General features: G+C 38.4%; 1 protein-coding gene across 2 annotated transcripts in view; it reads right to left on the minus strand.

Annotated features, from left to right (window-relative positions):
- Positions 1-2,709: 2,709 nt before the first annotated feature.
- Positions 2,710-21,031, minus strand: part of LOC127079640 (phosphatidylinositol 4-kinase beta 1) — a 28,712-nt gene continuing 10,390 nt past the window's right edge. Inside the window, exons 11-16 of one of the 2 annotated variants that reach the window (XM_051020021.1) lie at positions 11,059-11,112; positions 10,783-10,926; positions 10,644-10,697; positions 10,469-10,543; positions 3,527-3,610; positions 2,710-3,441 (exon numbers count right to left, since the gene is read on the minus strand). In XM_051020021.1, the coding sequence (XP_050875978.1) occupies positions 3,340-3,441; positions 3,527-3,610; positions 10,469-10,543; positions 10,644-10,697; positions 10,783-10,926; positions 11,059-11,112 (513 nt within the window). In that variant the 3' untranslated portion in view covers positions 2,710-3,339. Of the gene's footprint in view, positions 3,442-3,526; positions 3,611-10,468; positions 10,544-10,643; positions 10,698-10,782; positions 10,927-11,058; positions 11,113-21,031 lie in introns of those variants that run through there. The other variant, XM_051020022.1, reaches the window with a different exon arrangement.

Below are 21,031 nucleotides of genomic sequence, written 5' to 3' on the forward strand. Positions count from 1 at the left end.
GTATTTTGTCTATAAAAAATGAGTGTTGTGTCCGTAAATGTATCTTTAGAACGAGTATGAACATTCCCGGAGATACATTTCCGGAACTAGTACGTGTTTATTTTCCAACTTTGTTTTCAGCAGTGGCGCTTATATACTGTTATGTTGTAATTATTTTTATTAGATATGGTTCACCCCCGATGTTTTTCCAAAACAAGTTGTTTCTCTGAATGTCCAATGTATTGTTGTGACATGGGTCACCTAATAGCATGTGTGTATGATAAAGTGTGTGTTGATCTTGCACGATACAGTTTTTCGAAAATATTTTTTCCACTGTGCATCGCCCCACCTCAAAATTCAAATGATCGTATTATATATATTGGGTGGCTTTTAAAATCAAGTCATTTTGTTCAAGTTTACTTGAAACTGGGATGCTCTATACCATTTACATCACCGGAGTCAACGGCTCATTCAAAAATAAAAGTCGAAACTTGGTCGGATCATTTTATGGAAAGGATGCAAGAATTCAAGAAATTAAGCAACATTGAAAGAGAATCAAATCGATAAAAGTTCAAGGGGGTATCACCCATAGATTTAGTCGGTGACATATGTTTTGATTCGTTTTAATTTCTTATTTAGTCAGACAAATAAGTGTATCCAATTGTGTCTCAATATAAATGAAGTGTAATATATTCAATATTTGTTCATATTGTGTCTTAATGCATTCTTGATCATCCCCATAACTACATTTTCTCTTTTGTAAAAAAAAAATTGTTTTAAAAGTTCTGTTATGGAACTGGTTCAGGAGAAGTTCCTGAGATACATCTCCGGAACAAGATCATAGGGTGCAGAACTGGAGATATATTTCCGGAATCAAAATGTCAGTTATTGAGTGGTCCATATTGATCTATGACTTATATAAATTAAGGTGCTCTTATATTGTATTTCATACAAACTGAAAATGTCTCAAATGTCACAAATAAATATTGACTGGTATGTCGCAAAGGTCTTGTTCTCCAACTCTACACCCGGTCGAACGTTCAAGCTCAACGACTTCACTTCCCTCGAAGATATTAAATACGAAATTCATCATCTCATACCTTACGTAGACAATCGAAAGATTGTGAAACTCAAGTACTGTTCATCGTCGATTGACAACGGAAGAAAGATTGAATTCAACAAATTTGAGCTCAAGACGCAAGCAGATGTAAGGGATATGTAGAATACGTATTTCATTTTGAAACAAAAGTTCCGGCGTCCACCTGGAAATTGAAGTAATGTTGCATTTTATGCAAAAATGATTTAGGTAGTCTTAATTTTATTTTATGAATCTTAATTTCATTTTGAAAAACTACATATTTTTGGTTCTGCTTCTGATGTGTCTGTGTTATGGAAATATAATTACAGAAATATTTCGGAGATGTATCTCTGAAATAAAAACAAAAACAAATAATAAGACGTTACTGAAAATGATTTGTGTTTAGTGTGTGTTGGAATGCGTCCGGAGATGCAATTCTAGAAATTTAGAACATTTTTGAATTTTTGCGTGATATCTAAGAAACATAAAGTGTATTAAAAAATCCTCTTCATTTATTCACTCTCACAGGATTTTGTGATGCTAATTGAGCCTCAGGCTCAAATGATAGAAGATTAATATCAAGAACATATATCTATCTAGTTCAAACCTTGTATCATGGTGGTCGTCTTTTCCAATGCAGAAGCAAAATCCTTGTCACAAAGTCGGATCCCAAAATTATAAAATAAAAAAAGCCTTGTCACTATATCTACTTAAATTTTGACTTCAATCACTTCTCTTTAAGCTACAAAATTTAATTTAGTTGTCTGTTCCAATGCCGAAGCAAAATACAGGAGCTTCGTCACTATATCTACTTAAGTTCTCTGGCTACAATCACTTCTCTCTGAGCTACAAATTAAGTTTCACACTCCTTAAATACTATGCCACAATTTAAGCACAATCTCTTTGGCACACAATCCGGCAGAACAAAACACATAAAAGCCTGACTTATTCTGTCAAGAAAAAAGTAATGAACAAAAGTTCAGTAGTGTCTCATGTTCCAGCCCAAGACTAATGGGAAGATGTACACACCAAACCTCTCTCTACAACTCATTTCATCACTCTCGGAGACAAACGCAAAGTCTTTCCTCTAAATTACAACTATGCAGTACTGACATCTTCACTTACCGGGATAACTAACTTTCTAAAATAGTTATTCTAATTATACACGGGTCTAACATATAATTCTAGGTGTGGAACTACATACATTCTCTTGTAGCTCAAATATTGGGAAATATACTTTTGTTGGTCATTTAAGAGCATAGGAGTAGCGACTAGTTCATCCTATAACAAAGAACATAGAGTCGAGAAACATACTATTGACATTAAAAAATTGCAACGAAGATAACTATTATCAACCAAGTCTATAATGAATGACATAAATATTGATCATATCTGAGAGGTCTAAATACAAAGGTGCAACATTTAGTGAAGTCAATACAGATTTGCCTGTTTATACTGGCGGCTTGTGGAACGTGAAAATGCATTTGTTACCATATTTTAGTTACATCCAAATGTGACCAATTTGTTGAACATAATTCGCTTTTAAACTGCATTTTTTCAAATATGGTATGTTTGTCAAATTCAACTGTTGAGATTTGCCTAGTTTAACTTAAAATTTACATAGAAGTGAAGACTGGATTCCGTAGCCGATCTGACTAAAAAAAATTATGATTAATAAGATGAACAAATTTCACTGTGAAAAGTAAGGAGGGTTAATTACAATTATACAATCAAACATCGTTAAAGAAAGTTGACAATTTTGAATTGTAAGTAAAATCAACTTGAGAAGAGAGACGCCATAAATCAGTTGAGACCTCAAAAGAAATAACAGAACTATTTGCCAAAGTAAATGTCTGCCCTTGATAATAGATATCCAAAACATACCAGGTCAGTATTTGCTCCACAATTCAAACACCGCCTAAACGCTTTCATGAACCAAACAGCTTACATAGGTACTCATATCAACAACCAATAAAATCTTATCTGTACTCTGCTAAAATCACTGTACAATTTGATTTACCTCAAAGTGGCAGGCATTAAGGAGGCCAATGCAACTTCTCCAAATAGCAGAGCTTCATTTGCATGAAAATCATTCCCATTGCCATCATAAGAAAAGAGGATGCATCCAGCCCACCTATTGATTCATTATTACATCTTTATAAACTTAGAGCCATACCGCAGTGAACCAACTACCCTCTAATGACTTTAGAAATGCAATTCTGATTGATACGCAGTCACCCTACAAGCTTAGCCAAAAAGGAATAAGCAAATGACCACAGCTCTTACAATATTCCATTCAAAACCTTCTGGTAATAATCATACTGGCGTGTTCGCCATGCATCAAGACTGCTGCTAATAAGTGAAAGCACCAAAGATACACATTGCTGCAAGGAGTTAAAAAAGATATAACAATCACAGGTAAAAAATTACATATAGGAAAGAGAACTGAGATTTAAAATGAATTGAAACCTCTTCGGTTAAACTAAGATGGAATCGCTTTCTTAGGTTCTGAATTGTCCGTAGACCACCTTTAAAGCAGGGGAAACCAGAATCCTGAAACATAAGGGAACAATAATTCAGAGCATGTATGGAAGACCATTTCCTAATTGTCTCCTCCCAATAGATAGGCATAATAGCAATGAGAGGCCCAAGAAAGTACACACACAGTTGAGGGGCAGGACAATCAAAGTTTATTAGAAAATAGGTCAAACCCAAGATTCTATTACAACATGGGGGCATTCAGAAAGGTTACAGTCAACTGTCAGCTACAGGGCTGTCAGCTACAAGGCAAGAACAAAAGGAAACTTCTAAACAAACATGTAGAAATATGTTGTATATTTGATAGTGTTTGGAACTCTTACATGTGAGGTATAAATAGAATACAATAGGTTGAAAGTTGTACCCTAATTTGTTAATAAATAGAGAATAATTTCCTATAATTGTTGCTACCTAAATAAGGAAATAGTAATTACCTAAATAAAGAAATAACAATAATAGATAATAACTCTATTTACACCACTATTTTGTAATAGCTTAACAAATCAGAATCAACTGATTATGATTTGATGTGCACTAATCTTCAACACTCCCCCTCAATCTGGGTGGTAGATGTCTATCATATCCAGATTGGATTTGATATTTTTATAAGTATTTCTTGGAAGAGCCTTGGTTAAGATATTTGTAGTTTGCTTGCATGATGGGACATGATCAATACTAATAATCTTATGATCAATTTTTTCTTTAATGAAGTGTCGGTCAATTTCCACATGTTTTGTTCTATCATGTTGAACTGGGTTCTTTGCAATACTTATAGGAGCTTTGTTATCACATAGTAACTTCACAGTAGGGTTCACATGAATTTTGATTTCTTCTAGCATGCTCTTAAGCCACATTCTTTCACAAATACCTAAGGTCATGGCTCTAAATTTTGCTTTTGCACTACTCCTCACCACTACAGATTGTTTCTTGCTTCTCCAAGTTACTAGGTTCCCCCACACAAATGAACAATAGCCTGTAGTCGATTTTCTGTCTGTAGAACACCCTGCCCAATCTAAGACTGTATAAACTTCAATGCCTCTGTTTGAATTCTTCTTGAAGTGGAGACCTCGGTCTGGTGTGTCTTTGAGGTATTGGAGGATTTTATTCGCCATTTTCATGTTAGACTCAGTTGGAGTTGGCATGTAGCGACTAGCCAAGCTTACCGCGAACCCAATGTCGGGCCTAATGTGAGATAGGTAGATTAGTTTCCTAACTAGACTTTGATATCTATCTTTGTCGGCTGGTGTACTTTCATCTTCTCTTCCTTCTATTTGTTCTATTGGTGTATTAGTTGCCTTGCACCCAAGCATTCCAGTTTCTTGAAGTAAGTCAAGGGTGTATTTCCTTTGTGATACATAGATGTGATTCTTTGTTCGTGCAACTTCTATTCCTAAAAAATACTTAAGTTGTCCCAAGTCCTTAACTTCAAATTCCTTTGCCAAGAGTCCCTTTAAATGATCAATTTTATCATAATCATTTCCTGTAATAACGATGTCATCAACATAAACAATGAACAAAGCTACCTTTCCTTCCATGGAGTGTTTAATAAACATAGTGTGATCTGATTGGCATTGGTTGAACCTGTCTTTCTTGACAACTCGAGTCAATCTATCAAACCATGCCCTTTGAGACTGCTCGAGGCCATAAAGGGATTTTCGGAGCCTGCACACCATATTTGTGGTGCTGGATGATTCAAGTCCAGGAGGAATCTGCATATAAACTTCCTCTTCTAGGTCACCATTTAAGAAGGCATTCTTGATGTCTAGTTGATGGAGTGTCAATCTAAATTTGCATCCAAAGAGAGAATAACTCTAACGGAGTCTAGTTTGGCCACCGGTGCAAAAGTCTCTTCATAGCCTACTCCATATGATTGAGTGAATCTCTTTGCTACAAGTTGATCTTTGTACCGATTTATACTCCTATCTGCATTATACTTAATGGAGAATATCCATTTGCATCCTACTGGCTTCTTCCCTGCAGGTAGGCTTGTGATCTCCCAAGTGTCATTCTTTATTAAGGCCTGAACCTCTTCAGTTACAGTTGTTGCCCATTCAGAATTTTGGAGTGCCTCATGGATGTTGCTTGGAATGTGTGTATTGTCAAGAGCTGTTACAAAAGTTTTGCAACTCTCGGACAATTTTCCATAAGATACAAATCTTTCAATGGGATGTTTAGTACATGATCTTACATTTTTTCTCAAGGCAATAGGAATATCAATATCATCAACATTCACAGAGTTAGGAGTAGTATAACCTGAGAGAACACCATTTCCTAGAGTCTTGGAGGTTTCTTGGTTCTCTGCCTTGGAGTTGTGCAAGACTCTATTCCCTTCTTGTTCTTCCTGGAGTACACTTTCACGTTTTTTCTTGGTGCAGTTTCTGTTGTAGGGGTTGTAGTTTCTACTGCAATATCCTCTGCAATATCTTCTGCATTTTCTAACGTAATCTCTTTTGGTCCACGAGTAGGTTTTGCATTTTCTTCTGCATTTTCATTTGGTTCAGGTGTAGGTTCGGATGCCTCTGCAGTGAGTTTGGGTTTAGTTAGCTTAAGTTCCAAAAGTTGGGATTCTATCACTTCAATTGGATATGTATTCTCCCCCTGAATGCCAACTTTGGGGTAATATGGTTGATTCTCAAAAAAAAGGTTACATCCATGGTGTGGTAGAATTTTTTGTTTTGAGGTGAATAACATTTGTATCCCTTTTGGTGAGGAGAGTAGCCGAGGAATATGCATTTAATGGATTTCGGATCAAGTTTACAACGTTGGGGATCAAGATTATGGACAAAGGTTGTACATCCAAATATTTTCAAAGGAATAGATGTAAGGATACGATTGATTGGGTATAAGGTTTGGAAAGTGGAGTAGGGCGTATGAAAGTTAAGGATCCGGGAAGGCATTCTGTTTATAAGATAGGTTGCGGTGAGGATAGTTTTTCCCCAGAACTGATTAGGTACATTTGTAGCTAGCATGAGAGATCGGGTTACTTCTAGGAGGTGTCTATTCTTTCTCTCGACAACCCCGTTCTGCTGAGGTGTATCCACACATGAGGTTTGGTGTATTATTCCATGTTGCTGAAAGTATGAGCTTATGCAGATTTATAGTACTCACGACCATTATCACTCCTAAGCACTCTAATTTTGTTTTGAAATTGTGCTTGCACCATGGTACGGAAACATTCAAATATCCTACCAACTTTTGATTTGTCTTTCATAAGGTAGACCCAAGTGATCCGTGTGTGGTCATCAATAAAGGTGACAAACCATCTTGATCCAGTTACATTTCTGACCCGCGATGGTCCCCATACATCACTATAAATAACACAAAAAGGCTGGGAAGGTTTATAGGGTTGAGGTGGGGGTTGCATGTATGTTTGGACAATTGACAAATTTCACATTGAAACAACTTCTGAATTTTATTGAATAATTTATGAAGCATTTCTTTCAAGTCCATAAAATTTGGGTGGCCTAGTCTATAGTGTCACAGCATTGCAGAATTTTCACTATATTCAGAAACTACAGCGCAAGAGGTTGCCTCGAATTCTGGTTTAGATGTTTCAGCCTGAAGGATATAGAGTCCAGCACATTCTTTAGCATTGCCAATCGTCATCCCCGACTCCAAAATCTGAAATTCACACAGGTTAGGGAAGAATTTAGTGATGCACTTCAAATCCTTTGTAAGTTTACTGATGGACAATAGGTTGCAATCAAGTTTAGGCACATAGAGTACTGAACTAAGAGTAATATTTTGTGAAATAATGACAGAACCTTTACCCATGACCTTAGACAGGGTACCATCAGCAATTCGAACAGTCAAATTATTTTGGCATGGAGAATAGCTATCAAAAACAGTCAAGTCTCCAGTCATGTGATCAGATGCTCCTGAGTCAATAATCCATGAATTTTGTTTTCCCTTGCTATAGTTTAGCGCATGCAAAAAATTACCATTTTGTGCCATAGTAGTTGTACCAATTGTTTGTTGAAGCATTTTTTGTAAGGCTTCCAGTTGCTCCTTGCTGAATGGTGATGAGTGGGAATTTACCTCAGCTGTGTTCCCTCTGCTGTCCCGGTTTTTGGTCCATTTTAGCTGTGATGGCTTTCCCTTGGTATGACCCGGTTTCTTGTAGTGGTCACACCAAGGTCGGGTTTTCTTTTGGAAAGAATGTTGATCTCCCCTTGCTGCCATTGCAAATCCCTCTATAGATGGGGCTGCACTGGATTTTCCAAGCATCATTTTTCTCCTGCTCTCCTCTCTTCGTATTTCTGAGAAAACTTCTCGAATTTTTGGAAGAGGTTTGGTTCCAAGGATTCTCCCACGAACTTCATCAAGTTCTGTGTTCAAACCTAATAGAAATGTGTAGACTCTATCTTTCTCCACCAATTCTTTGTACTTCTTTTTATCCATCGTACAGCTCCATTCATTTTCATCATATGCATCCAGTTGTTGCTAGTGACGATTGAGAGTATTAAAATACTTTGTGACTGAGCGGTCATCTTGACACAAATCATGGAGTATGCTCTTGATTTCAAAAATTGCAGATGTATTGTCGACATTAGAGTAGGTTTCCTTTACGGCATCCCACATATCTTTGGCAGTGTCATGGTACATGAAATTTTCTCCAATTTCATTTTTCATGGTGTTTAACAGCCATGACATTACTAGACTGTTTTCTAGTTGCCATTTTCCGAGGTTGGAATCCTCCTTTTTTGGACACTTGGAGTCTCTTGTGATACAACTTTTCTTCCCTTTTCCTTGAAGGTAGATTTTGACTGAGTGTACCCATTGATTGTAATTATTGCCATTCAATTTGTGACCAGTGATAATATCTGCCATGGGTGGTGCTCAAGGTTTAGGAATGGTTCAGATCTTGCGCTCTGATACCATGTAAAAATATGTTGTATATTTCATTGTGTTTGGAACTCTTACATGTGAGGTATAAATAGAACACAATAGGTTGAAAGTTGTACCCTAATTTGTTAATAAATAGAGAAATAGTTTCCTATAATTGTTGCTACCTAAATAAGGAAATAGTAATTACTAAAATAAAGAAATAACAATAGATAATAACTCTATTTACACCACTGTTTTGTAACAGTTTGACAAATCAGAATCAACTGATTATGATTTGATGTGTGCTAATCTTCAACAAAAACATATTGCAACCTTGTTGCACATAAAAGGTTGTTTTTTCCTTTCATTGAGTTTGGGCTGGAAACTCGGCAAAAATTCTATTCTAGCCATGTTATAGAAAAACCAACCACCTCACCAATTTTCCATATCTGGCCCCAGCCTGTTATCTAAAACAGCTACAACTTTTCACTGGTTAACATTCATGCTGGTCGCACCCACCTTTTCCTTACTAAATATTTTAACATAGACCATTTGCTGAGAATTGCTAATTAGAATTTTCATTCTTTAAAAAAGACAACACGAACTTGCCTATCTAGTAATCACTATACCTTTAATGGATCCTACAAGTTTGTTGATTGATTCTCAGCAGAATTTATAACTAGAGATTATCTTAACCAACTTAAAAATGCATAGACAATCACAAACCTCTGAAGAATATATTCTCACATTTTTCTAGATTAATTAGCAAACAAAATATTTCTAAGATTTAAAAATTACAATTTCATAGGAAGATACACCTTGCTATATTTCGATTTCAATTTTGTAGTTCAATGAAGTCGATCTTGCATGTAGAGAATCTTCAACACTCCGTTATTCAGGTTTTCTTAAAGAGTTGGTCTACTGTCATACACACTTCAATTACCCCCAATGTTTTCAAAACCAGATTAATTATTAAAACAAATTGATTTGATGATTATATATACATTTTTAATGTGACATGAAATATTTTTAATAATAAACCAATATATATGTTAAGAGTCCTATATCATACAATTAATACATGATCTGAACATGTGCTTATAAGAGGGGACAATCCTCACCCTACAAACCGGTTTTGTAGGAATGAGTTAAGTTCAACCGACGTACTCTAATAATATAAAATAATAGGAAATCAGATTTGTTAAGTTTAAAATTAGCATAAAATGACCATATTATATGTCCACGACATAAAATCAATAATAAAAGGTTAGGTAATAACAATCAAGATGTGAACCTTATTTTGGCTTCTATTTGCCTAAAAATGTTTTTGGGTAAATTTAAACCTGTTTTTAATCATTTCCTTATGATTTTGAATAGATTCAACCATTTCATTCTGGTTATCTAGTTAGAGGATTTTTTAATGGGCTAAACAACTCAATGTTTTTGGGTAAATTTAAACTAATCATTTCCCTATGATTTTGAATAGGTTTGACCATTTCGTTCTGGTTATCTAATTAGACGATTTTTTAATAGACTAAACAACTCAATGATTTCCTAGTATTCTCAAAAAATCCAACCAATCCAGTTAGGTTTTTTCAAATTTTGTTTAAACCCATTGATAGACCACAACTCACTACAGAAATCATGTATATAACTTCTTTGGTAAAGAGCATAAGATGTAAACATCCAATTGTTAAGGAAATATAGTACATTATGTTTTGTTTCAACTCTATTAAGAAGGAATGCAAATATAATGAGAGTTTTCAGTCAGTGGACAGCCGGCAAGGCCATTCGTAAAGACATAAAATGCCCATATTAAATATAAACATTAAACAGCTTGCAATGGACCAGTGGTGGGCAATAGTTAAAAAAGAAAGTTGGACGAGGAAAGTCGGTTTAACCCTGACAGGTTTGGACCATCAATAAATAAAAACACATTTGTTCTGCTAGGAGATATAGGAACTAATTGCAATAAGACAATGAACGTCGGCAGTATATACATTAGATAACATGGAGACTGCAATGGGGAGCTAACATTTATATTACCTGCAACATCTCAACGAGAAGAATGATACGCTCAGCATGCTTACGGCAAGTAAGGAAGCCTTGAATGCATAAAACCTGGATTGCAAAGTACATAACATCAGACAATTTAGACTTAAAAAATCAAAGGTCATTGGCAGACTCTCTCTCTCCCGCTCCCTCTCTCTCTCTAAATTACCTTGAAATAATCAAAGAACTCGCTTGGAAGTCCCTCAGCGTCAGAGTCCATAACCTGCCACAAGCATATTACCGGTTATTGTAAAGCAAAAGTACACTAAAAAATCAGGTGCATTATAAACAAGTTGTCTCAGTTTTACCTCAAGAAGCTCCCGAGTTAATTTGAAAGGTGCGCTTTCAAAATTAACACCACCAGGTGAATTGGAAAGCATGAAGCCAAAATCGATATGTATGATATGGCCTTCTTCATCCAATAAGAGGTTCCCATTATGCCTATCCTTTACCTGGATGAAAAGAAAGCAAAAACAAAAAGTGGTTGAACAATTAACAGAAAAATATTATGATTTAAATTGCAATTCAAGCGGACTATGCATCAGCCATCATAGTGTGCACAAGTATAGTGAGATTTTTCACACCTGCAGAAGGTAGCAAACCAAGGAATAACCAGCCATGCTTTCAACAAAGTTCCTCTGAAACAACAAATGTAAACAAATCATCAGATTATAACAAATGACTTTTTGCCCACTTTCAACATATAATCAAGGTGCTTTTTACCATATATTAGAATTATTAAAAGAATTCAAGAAGCATTATTCAAAAGAAGGGGATAGCCCATAAAAACTTAAAACCTGCAAGAAACTCTCTGAGTGTTTGGTTTTGGGCCTAACTCAACCCTACAAAACCAGCTTGTAGGTTAAGGATTTCCCCTACTTATAAGCACAACACAGTTCATATCTCTAAGCAATGTGGGACTAAATACACCCCTTCAAACCCAACACAGTTCATATCTCTAAGCAATGTGGGACTAAATACACCCCTTCAAACCCAACACAATGAAGGTGTTGGAGGCTGCAATTAAGGCAAGCCAGATGACACAATTTAGGCGACTAGGGGCGGACCGCAATGAAGGCGGAAATTCCAACACACACCCTCATGCTTGGGTCTCAAATGAGACCGAAGCATGGACGATACGGGAAGCCCGAAGCGTGGACGATACGGGAAGCTCAACAACGGATCTAGGATAGACTCTGATACCATCTTAGAATTTGGGTTGAGCCTAACTCATCCCTACAAAACCGACTTGTAGGGTGAGGATTGTCCCCACATACAAGCACAACACATGTCATATCTCTAAGCAATGTGGGACTAAATCCACCCCTTCAAACCCAACACAATGAAGGTGTTGGAGGCTGCTGCAACTAAGGCAAGCCAAATGCCGCAATTTAGGCGACTAGGGACAGGCCGCAATTTAGGCGGAAATTCCAACATAAACCATATCAGAAAACCATGCGCCGGAAATGAAAGGGAAGGAGAAGTAGCAAATCACACTTGATAACATTTTGCTTGTGAAAGTACTTGAAAAGTGAAATTCTAGTTATCAGACTTTGGATGTCACACTGGTTGTTATGACATCCAATTCTGCACAGACAGGGATTATGCAGAACTTAACAGTAAGTGCAGTAAATAACACAAGTAATTGTTCACCCAGTTCAGTCCAACATGACCTACGTCTGGGGGCTACCAAGCCAGGGAGGAAATCCACTATTAGTAGTATCAATTCAAAGCTAAACTCACCTGTTTACAACTTATCACTTAATCCCTACCCAATGTAATTTCAATCTTACACTAAGATCAGAGTTCCTACTCACTCCCCCTCAATCACCTCAGTGATATTAAAGACACTTTGAAGTCACACTTCAAAAACAACTCTTGATTATGCTTCACAGCTTAAATCAAGATACACAGCACTCACGCTTAAAAGCTTTGAGTGACACAACACTTACAACTCAATGAACACCCTATGCCAAAGCAATCATCTACTTGATAATGGCTTGGCTTACAAGATACGTCTAATACTAGACTCACAAAAATACAGCAGTGAAGTATGATGGACACACTAAATCTTCACGCCTCAAAATCCCTGAAACTGAATGAAGGAACGCCTTCCTTTTTATATTGCAGCACCTGGGCTTTTGCACCTGTATTCTCCTGAATTTAAGGTCACTCAAGTTCCCATAAATTCAACATTTAGGTTACTAACAAATAGGCTATTTGTTAGGTTCATTGACTGTAGCTTGGTTGTTGATTTCCTGGATTTTCTCTCAGCTGTTGAATCCCTAAAGAATAGCCTGAGAAAAAGCTGAAACAGAAAACTGAACAACCTACAATTTAGCATATGCTGTCAGGAATGAATGTCACGACATTCAGCTTGACATCAAGGTCCATATGCTGAGTCTGTTTTTCCAGAAAACAGACTGTACAATTTTGCTGACCTGTACATGATCAAAATGATCATACTACAGTAGCAGCTTACATTGATAAATGTCAGAGTGTCCAACTTAACATTTACACATTTGGCCTTAAGTTAGTTCTGTTATTCTCTTGAAGAACAAACTAAGTTACATGCTGAAGTATAACAGAACACCACTCTGTCTAATCTTCAGCAGCTGCTTTCAATGATGAATGTCATAACATCCAGTTTGACATTCAGTCAGTAGGCCTTATGCCAGGTCTGGTTCTTCCTTGATAACCAGACTGCACTTAAATACTAAGTTCTAACAGAACTCCTGCTGTTCTATTCCTTAGTATCTGTTGACAGGTGTGAATGTCACAGCATCCAGTTTGACATTCAATAAATCCTGTGTTAGCTAGTCCTGCAGTAACTACAATGTAGTTACACGTACATGTCATGACATCAGTCAAGACATTAGTACCCATCTAGTGTTTTACCATATAATGCAGTCAATTAAACACCTACAAACTCCCCCTTTGGCAAATTTTTGGCTAAAACACTTTGATCCCCATAACAGAGTTCATGGCAGCGGAATCACACACCTAGCAGGAAATAATACTAGCTAATACACTCAGAGTGGCAGCACACTCACACACATGGAAGTTAAATAAAAACTTCACATAGCAGCACACACATATTAGAAGTTGCACCTAAACTTCAACATCAGCTGCAGGGGGGATCTTCAGATCTGTCATGAGAGTCTGTTGTAGAGACCCACTCTGTTTGTCAGGGGTAGTGGTGGTTATTACTCCCCCTTTTTGTCAAAAATGTTGCCAAAGTCAACAACATAGCCAGAGCACAATGACAGAGTTCCAGACTTGGTTTTACTTCACAGTTTCAACCAAGTTCACATCCACTTGATCTTGCTTCACAGCTTCGATCAAGTAATCACCCACTTTTGCTTTACAGTAGGTACCACCATATCAGATGCCATGATTTTGTTTCTGACATCCAGAACCACTCCGGCATGAACAGCATCCTTGAACTCCTGCAGGTACATTGGCCTTCTCACAGTAGGGTGTCTCCTTACCCTCTTGTATCCACCCTTGTTGCAAGTAGCATAGGTATGATCTGGTGACCAATCATAGCCTAGTACAAATTGTTTAATAGGCAGAGATATTAAACAATTTATCCCAAACATCAGTGGTTGCTATAAGGTCTCAGAGAGACATATTCCCAGTTTGCTCCTTAAATTTTCAAACTGAGTAGCATCCAGCGCCTTTGTAAATATGTCAGCCAGTTGAAGCTCCGTGGCTACATGTTCCAAAGTGATCACCTTGTCTTCCACCAGATCTCTGATGAAGTGGTGCCTAATGTCAATATGTTTGGTCCTGCTGTGTTGGATGGGATTCTTGGAGATATTGATGGCACTGAGATTATCACAGAACAATGTCATGACATTTTGAGAGACATTGTACTCAGTGAGCATCTGTTTCATCCAAACCAGTTGGGAGCAACTGCTTCCAGCAGCTATGTATTCAGCCTCTGCAGTGGACAGAGAGACACAATTCTGCTTCTTGCTGAACCACGATATGAGGTTTTCTCCTAAGAAGAAACATCCACCTGGTGTGCTTTTTCTGTCATCAGCACTTCCAGCCCAATCAGCATCACAGTACCCAGAGAGGACAGGTTCAGACCCATGTGAATACAGCATCCCATAGTCACACGTCCCATTGATGTACTTGAGAATCCTTTTGACTTGATTCAAGTGGCTCACCTTGGGCTCTGCTTGGTATCTGGCACACACTCCAACTGCATAAGAGATGTCAGGTCTACTTGCAGTCAGATACAGCAGACTACCTATCATGTTTCTGTACAGGCATTGATCAACACTAGGCCCTCCATCATCTTTGGTTAACTTCAGATGAGTGGGAGCAGGAGTCCTCTTGTGCCTGGCATTATCCATACCAAACTTCTTAACTATGTTCTTGGCATACTTGCTTTGGGAGAGAAACATAGAGTCCTCCATTTGGTTTACTTGCATTCCAAGGAAATAGGTCAGTTCTCCCACTAGACTCATTTCAAACTCAGACTGCATCTGGTGAACAAATTTTTTAACCATTTGTTCTGACATTCCACCAAAGACAATATCATCAACATAGATTTGAGCTATCATGATTTTGCCTTCTTCATCCTTCACAAACAAGGTTTTATCTATGCCACCCTTTCTGTATCCATTTGAGGTCAGAAATTCGGTTAACCTTTCATACCAAGCTCTGGGTGCTTGCTTCAACCCATACAAGGCTTTCTTCAACTTGTATACATGCTCAGGTTGGTTAGGATCACAGAACCCTTTGGGTTGTTCCACATAGACTTCTTCATTCAGGTAGCCATTCAAGAATGCACTCTTCACATCCATTTGGAATAGCTTAAACTTCAGGATGCAGGCTACCCCCAACAGCAATCTGATGGACTCAAGTCTAGCTACAGGAGCAAATGTCTCATCAAAGTCTACCCCTTCAACTTGAGTGTATCCTTGAGCTACTAGTCTTGCTTTATTTCTAGTAATTACTCCTTTCTCATCAGATTTGTTTTTGTAGATCCACTTGGTACCAATGATGTTGGACCCTTCAGGCCTTGGAACCAGCTCCCATACTTCATGCCTTGTGAACTGCTCGAGTTCCTCTTGCATGGCAATGATCCAGTATTCATCAGTCAAGGCTTCTTTCACATTCTTCGGTTCAACCTTGGAAACAAAGCAGGAATTTGAGTTTATTCCTCTTGACCTGGTAGTTACACCACTGGTGGGATCCCCTATGATAAGATCTTTAGGGTGGTCTTTCTGAATTCTGATAGATGGCACTTTGGTGGGTGCCTCTACTTCACATTCAGGAGGAGGTTCCTGTACTTCTTCAGACTTGACTGGACTGTCAGTTGGACTGTCAAGGAATGCTTCAACATCCTCCATGAGATCGGTTCCTTCCTCTTTATCATCCACAATGACATTTATGGATTCCATCAGGACATTGGTCCTGTAGTTGAACACTCTGTAGGCTCTGCTGTTAGTGGAGTATCCCAGAAATACGCCTTCATCACTTTTGGGATCTAGCTTCCTTCTCTGTTCACGATCTGTGAGAATGTAGCATTTACTTCCAAAAATATGAAAGTACTTCACAGTGGGTTTTCTGCCCTTCCATATTTCATACAGAGTGGAGGAGGTTCCTTTTCTCAAGGTGACTCTGTTGTGCACATAGCACGCGGTGTTCATTGCTTCAGCCCAAAAGTGCATAGGGAGCTTCTTTGCATGAATCATTGCTCTGGCAGATTCTTGAATAGTTCTATTTTTTCTTTCAACTATTCCATTCTGCTGAGGAGTTATAGGAGAGGAGAACTCATGGCTTATTCCTTCAGACGAGCAAAACTCATCAAACTTGGAATTCTTGAACTCCGTACCATGATCACTTCTAATCCGGACCACACAACTGTCCTTTTCCCTTTGAAGTCTTGTGCACCGATCTTTGAAGACATCAAATGTATCTGACTTCTCTCTGATGAAGCTTATCCACGTGTATCTGGAATGGTCATCAACCACCACGTAAGCATACTTCTTCCCACCAAGACTTTCAACCTGCATAGGTCCCATTAGGTCCATGTGCAGCAGTTCCAGAACTCTGGAGGTTGTGGAATGTCCCAGCTTCGGGTGTGACATCTTGGTTTGCTTGCCCACCTGGCATTCTCCACAGACTCTTCCTTCATCAATCAAAAGCTTTGGAATTCCTCTGACTGCTTCCTTGGATATGATCTTCTTCATTCCCCGTAAGTGGAGATGACCAAGTCTTCTATGCCACAGCTTCACCTCCTGTTCTTCCTTGGCTGAGGAGCATGTTGTGGAAAAGTTAGCGAGTTCAGGTTCCCACAGGTAGCAGTTGTCTTTGGACCTGGTTCCTCTCATAACTTCCTGATTGTCACCATTTGTCACAATGCACTGCTCCCTAGTAAACTGAACATGAAAACCTTGATCACACAGCTGACTTATGCTGATGAGGTTTGCAGTTAGTCCTCTTACTAACAGCACATTGTTCAGTTTTGGCACTCCAGAACAGTCCAGTTTGCCCACACCTCTTATTTTTCCTTTGGCACCATCACCAAAGGTCACATAGCTGGTAGTGTGAGGTTGAATATCTACCAGTAGATTTTCCATACCAGTCATATATCTTGAGCATCCACTGTCAAAGTACCAGTCTTCTCTGGAAGAAGCCCTTAGGGCAGTGTGTGCTATCCTAGCATGCCATAGTTGCTTCTTAATGGGAACACATTGCTTATGTGTTTTATGCTTAGGTCTGACATGTGAGGCTCTGTTCGGGAAACCATGAATCCAGTAACAGAAGGCTTTTATATGTCCAAGCCTACCACAGTGGTGACACCTCCAACCCTGATATTTTCTCTTCTGATGATCATTCATCCTACTTCCTCGATGTTGTGACATTGGAGTTGACTTCCGCTGGTACTTCTGAACTTTAGCCTTTGGGCGTTTGTGTTCAGTTGAGGATCTTTTCCCAAATCCTAGGCCAGATTAAGTTCCAGACTGCTGTCCCACCTTTAGGATCTCTTCCAAGGTGTCAGTTCCCTTATTCATCATTCTGATGGATTTTGTCATCTGGTTCAGCTTGGAGGTCAGCAGTGCTATTTCACTATTTAGACCCTCTATGACAGACAGTTGCTTTTGTCTCTCATCTTCCAGTTCCTTGATGAGTTTCTTCTGCTTTTCTCCTTGTGCACGCACTTCAGCACTGGTGGAGCACAGCTTCTTATAGGCTGCAGCAAGTTCATCAAAGGACAGTTCATCTGCACTTGAGTCATCATCAGAGGCACAAACACTGGTTAGTGCAGTGACATGTTTGGCAGATTCTCCTTCAGATTCACTTTCAGAATCTCCTTCAGACCATGTGATAGCTAGCCCCTTATTTTGCAATTTGAGGTAAGTAGGGCATTCAGCTCTGACGTGTCCATACCCTTCACAACCATGACACTGGATCCCCTTGCCATGGTTGAACTTCTCATCAGAAGTTGATCTTTTCTTAATGTCAGACGGGATGTTCTTGACATTAGGTCTACCTCTTTGATCAATCTTCTTCACGAACTTGTTGAACTGCCTTCCAAGCATGACTAAGGCTTCTGATATACTTTCATCACCTCCAGTATATTCTGCTTCTGCCTCCTCTTCAGCATTAGATACAAAAGCTATGCTTTTGTTCTTCTTCTCAGCATACTCACCCAAGCCCATTTCAAAGGTTTGGAGGGAACCAATGAGCTCATCCACCTTCATGTTGCATATGTCCTGCGCCTCCTCTATGGCTGTGACCTTCATAGCAAATCTCTTAGGCAAGGACCTGAGAATCTTTCTTACAAGTTTCTCTTCAGCCATCTTCTCACCTAGTCCACCAGAGGTGTTTGCAATTTCAAGAATATTCATGTGAAAGTCATGAATAGTCTCATCCTCTTTCATCCTCAGATTTTCAAACTTGGTGGTCAACATCTGAAGTTTGGACATTTTCACCTTGGAAGTACCTTCATGAGTTACCTTGAGGGTATCCCAAACTTCCTTAGCTAGTTCACAATGGTGTACCAGCCTGAAGATGTTCTTGCTGATTCCATTGAACAATGCATTCAAGGCCTTGGAATTTCCAAGAGCTAACGCCTCTTGCTCCTTGTCCCACTCTTCTTCAGGAATCTGCACACTGACTCCATCTTCACCTGTCCTCACTGGATGTTCCCATCCTTTGTTGACAGCTCTCCAGACTTTGCTGTCTAGAGATCTTAAGAAGGCTATCATACGAGGCTTCCAGTCATCATAATTAGATCCATCCAACATGGGTGGTCTGTTTGAGTGTCCTAAGTCCTTGTCCATGGTACTAGAAAGTAACTTCCCTAGATCTCACCCAGAAATTCACAGGCAGGGTGCCTGCTCTGATGTCAATTGAAATTCTAGTTATCAGACTTTGGATGTCACACTGGTTGTTATGACATCCAATTCTGCACAGACAGGGATTATGCAGAACTTAACAGTAAGTGCAGTAAATAACACAAGTAATTGTTCACCCAGTTCAGTCCAACATGACCTATGTCTGGGGGCTACCAAGCCAGGGAGGAAATCCACTATTAGTAGTATCAATTCAAAGCTAAACTCACCTGTTTACAACTTATCACTTAATCCCTACCCAATGTAATTTCAATCTTACACTAAGATCAGAGTTCCTACTCACTCCCCCTCAATCACCTCAGTGATATTAAAGACACTTTGAAGTCACACTTCAAAAACAACTCTTGATTATGCTTCACAGCTTAAATCAAGATACACAGCACTCACGCTTAAAAGCTTTGAGTGACACAACACTTACAACTCAATGAACACCCTATGCCAAAGCAATCATCTACTTGATAATGGCTTGGCTTACAAGATACGTCTAATACTAGACTCACAAAAATACAGCAGTGAAGTATGATGGACACACTAAATCTTCACGCCTCAAAATCCCTGAAACTGAATGAAGGAACGCCTTCCTTTTTATATTGCAGCACCTGGGCTTTTGCACCTGTATTCTCCTGAATTTAAGGTCACTCAAGTTCCCATAAATTCAACATTTAGGTTACTAACAAATAGGCTATTTGTTAGGTTCATTGACTGTAGCTTGGTTGTTGATTTCCTGGATTTTCTCTCAGCTGTTGAATCCCTAAAGAATAGCCTGAGAAAAAGCTGAAACAGAAAACTGAACAACCTACAATTTAGCATATGCTGTCAGGAATGAATGTCACGACATTCAGCTTGACATCAAGGTCCATATGCTGAGTCTGTTTTTCCAGAAAACAGACTGTACAATTTTGCTGACCTGTACATGATCAAAATGATCATACTACAGTTAACAGCTTACATTGATAAATGTCAGAGTGTCCAACTTAACATTTACACATTTGGCCTTAAGTTAGTTCTGTTATTCTCTTGAAGAACAAACTAAGTTACATGCTGAAGTATAACAGAACACCACTCTGTCTAATCTTCAGCAGCTGCTTTCAATGATGAATGTCATAACATCCAGTTTGACATTCAGTCAGTAGGCCTTATGCCAGGTCTGGTTCTTCCTTGATAACCAGACTGCACTTAAATACTAAGTTCTAACAGAACTCCTGCTGTTCTATTCCTTAGTATCTGTTGACAGGTGTGAATGTCACAGCATCCAGTTTGACATTCAATAAATCCTGTGTTAGCTAGTCCTGTAGTAACTACAATGTAGTTACACGTACATGTCATGACATCAGTCAAGACATTAGTACCCATCTAGTGTTTTACCATATAATGCAGCCAATTAAACACCTACAAAAAGAACAAATGAAATCTAGTGCATCTCAGACAAAAGTATAAACATAAGAGAATAACAGTACTTAATAATGTGAGTTCACAAGAGTAGGCCTAAAAATCTCTACTATTCTAAGTATATTTGTTACAAACAATTCAAGATTTAGTTTTCCCATCAGGTTCAATGTTTTAAACTAAGAGCTCAAATAGTCATTCCTCACCTGCACATCATACATACACCCAACTAGGGCACATATCTAGGTCATAAAAGTATCGCATAAGGATTCAATAATGGTTACATCAGCCCACATTTTTTCATTCACCCGAGTTCTGACAGGGAAAAAAGAGTATTTGCTTCGAGACATGCGAAGATCATACCAAAGTATCTAAAATGTGCTTCAAATTGCATTGAAAGTTGGTTATACATTAAACTGTTTCAAAGCACACAGATTTGGTACGCTAGAAATGATTTACGAAGGGTTCTCATTACCCATACCTCGAACCTCTCTTTAGTGGCTCAAAACTATCATTTTTTAATAAATAAGTATTAGCCTTGAATTTGTCTACTGGCTAGAGACTCAAGCAACTGAAATTTAGGGAATTGTCCTTTAACATGAATATAATATGTGACTTACTTTAACTAGTATTTAACTCTTTAAGGAGTATAACTGATAGGAACCCAATTCAAGAGAAATGGAAAACTGTATTTTAGTCATAGACTGGAAAGCTAGAACTATTACAGAACATGAGCCCTCCTATAACTCTAGAGCCTTGACTCCTCAGATAACTATCTCTGTCAAATACA

The sequence above is a fragment of the Lathyrus oleraceus genome, chromosome 5, assembly GCF_024323335.1.
Source record: "Lathyrus oleraceus cultivar Zhongwan6 chromosome 5, CAAS_Psat_ZW6_1.0, whole genome shotgun sequence".
NCBI classification, from domain to species: Eukaryota; Viridiplantae; Streptophyta; class Magnoliopsida; order Fabales; family Fabaceae; genus Lathyrus; species Lathyrus oleraceus.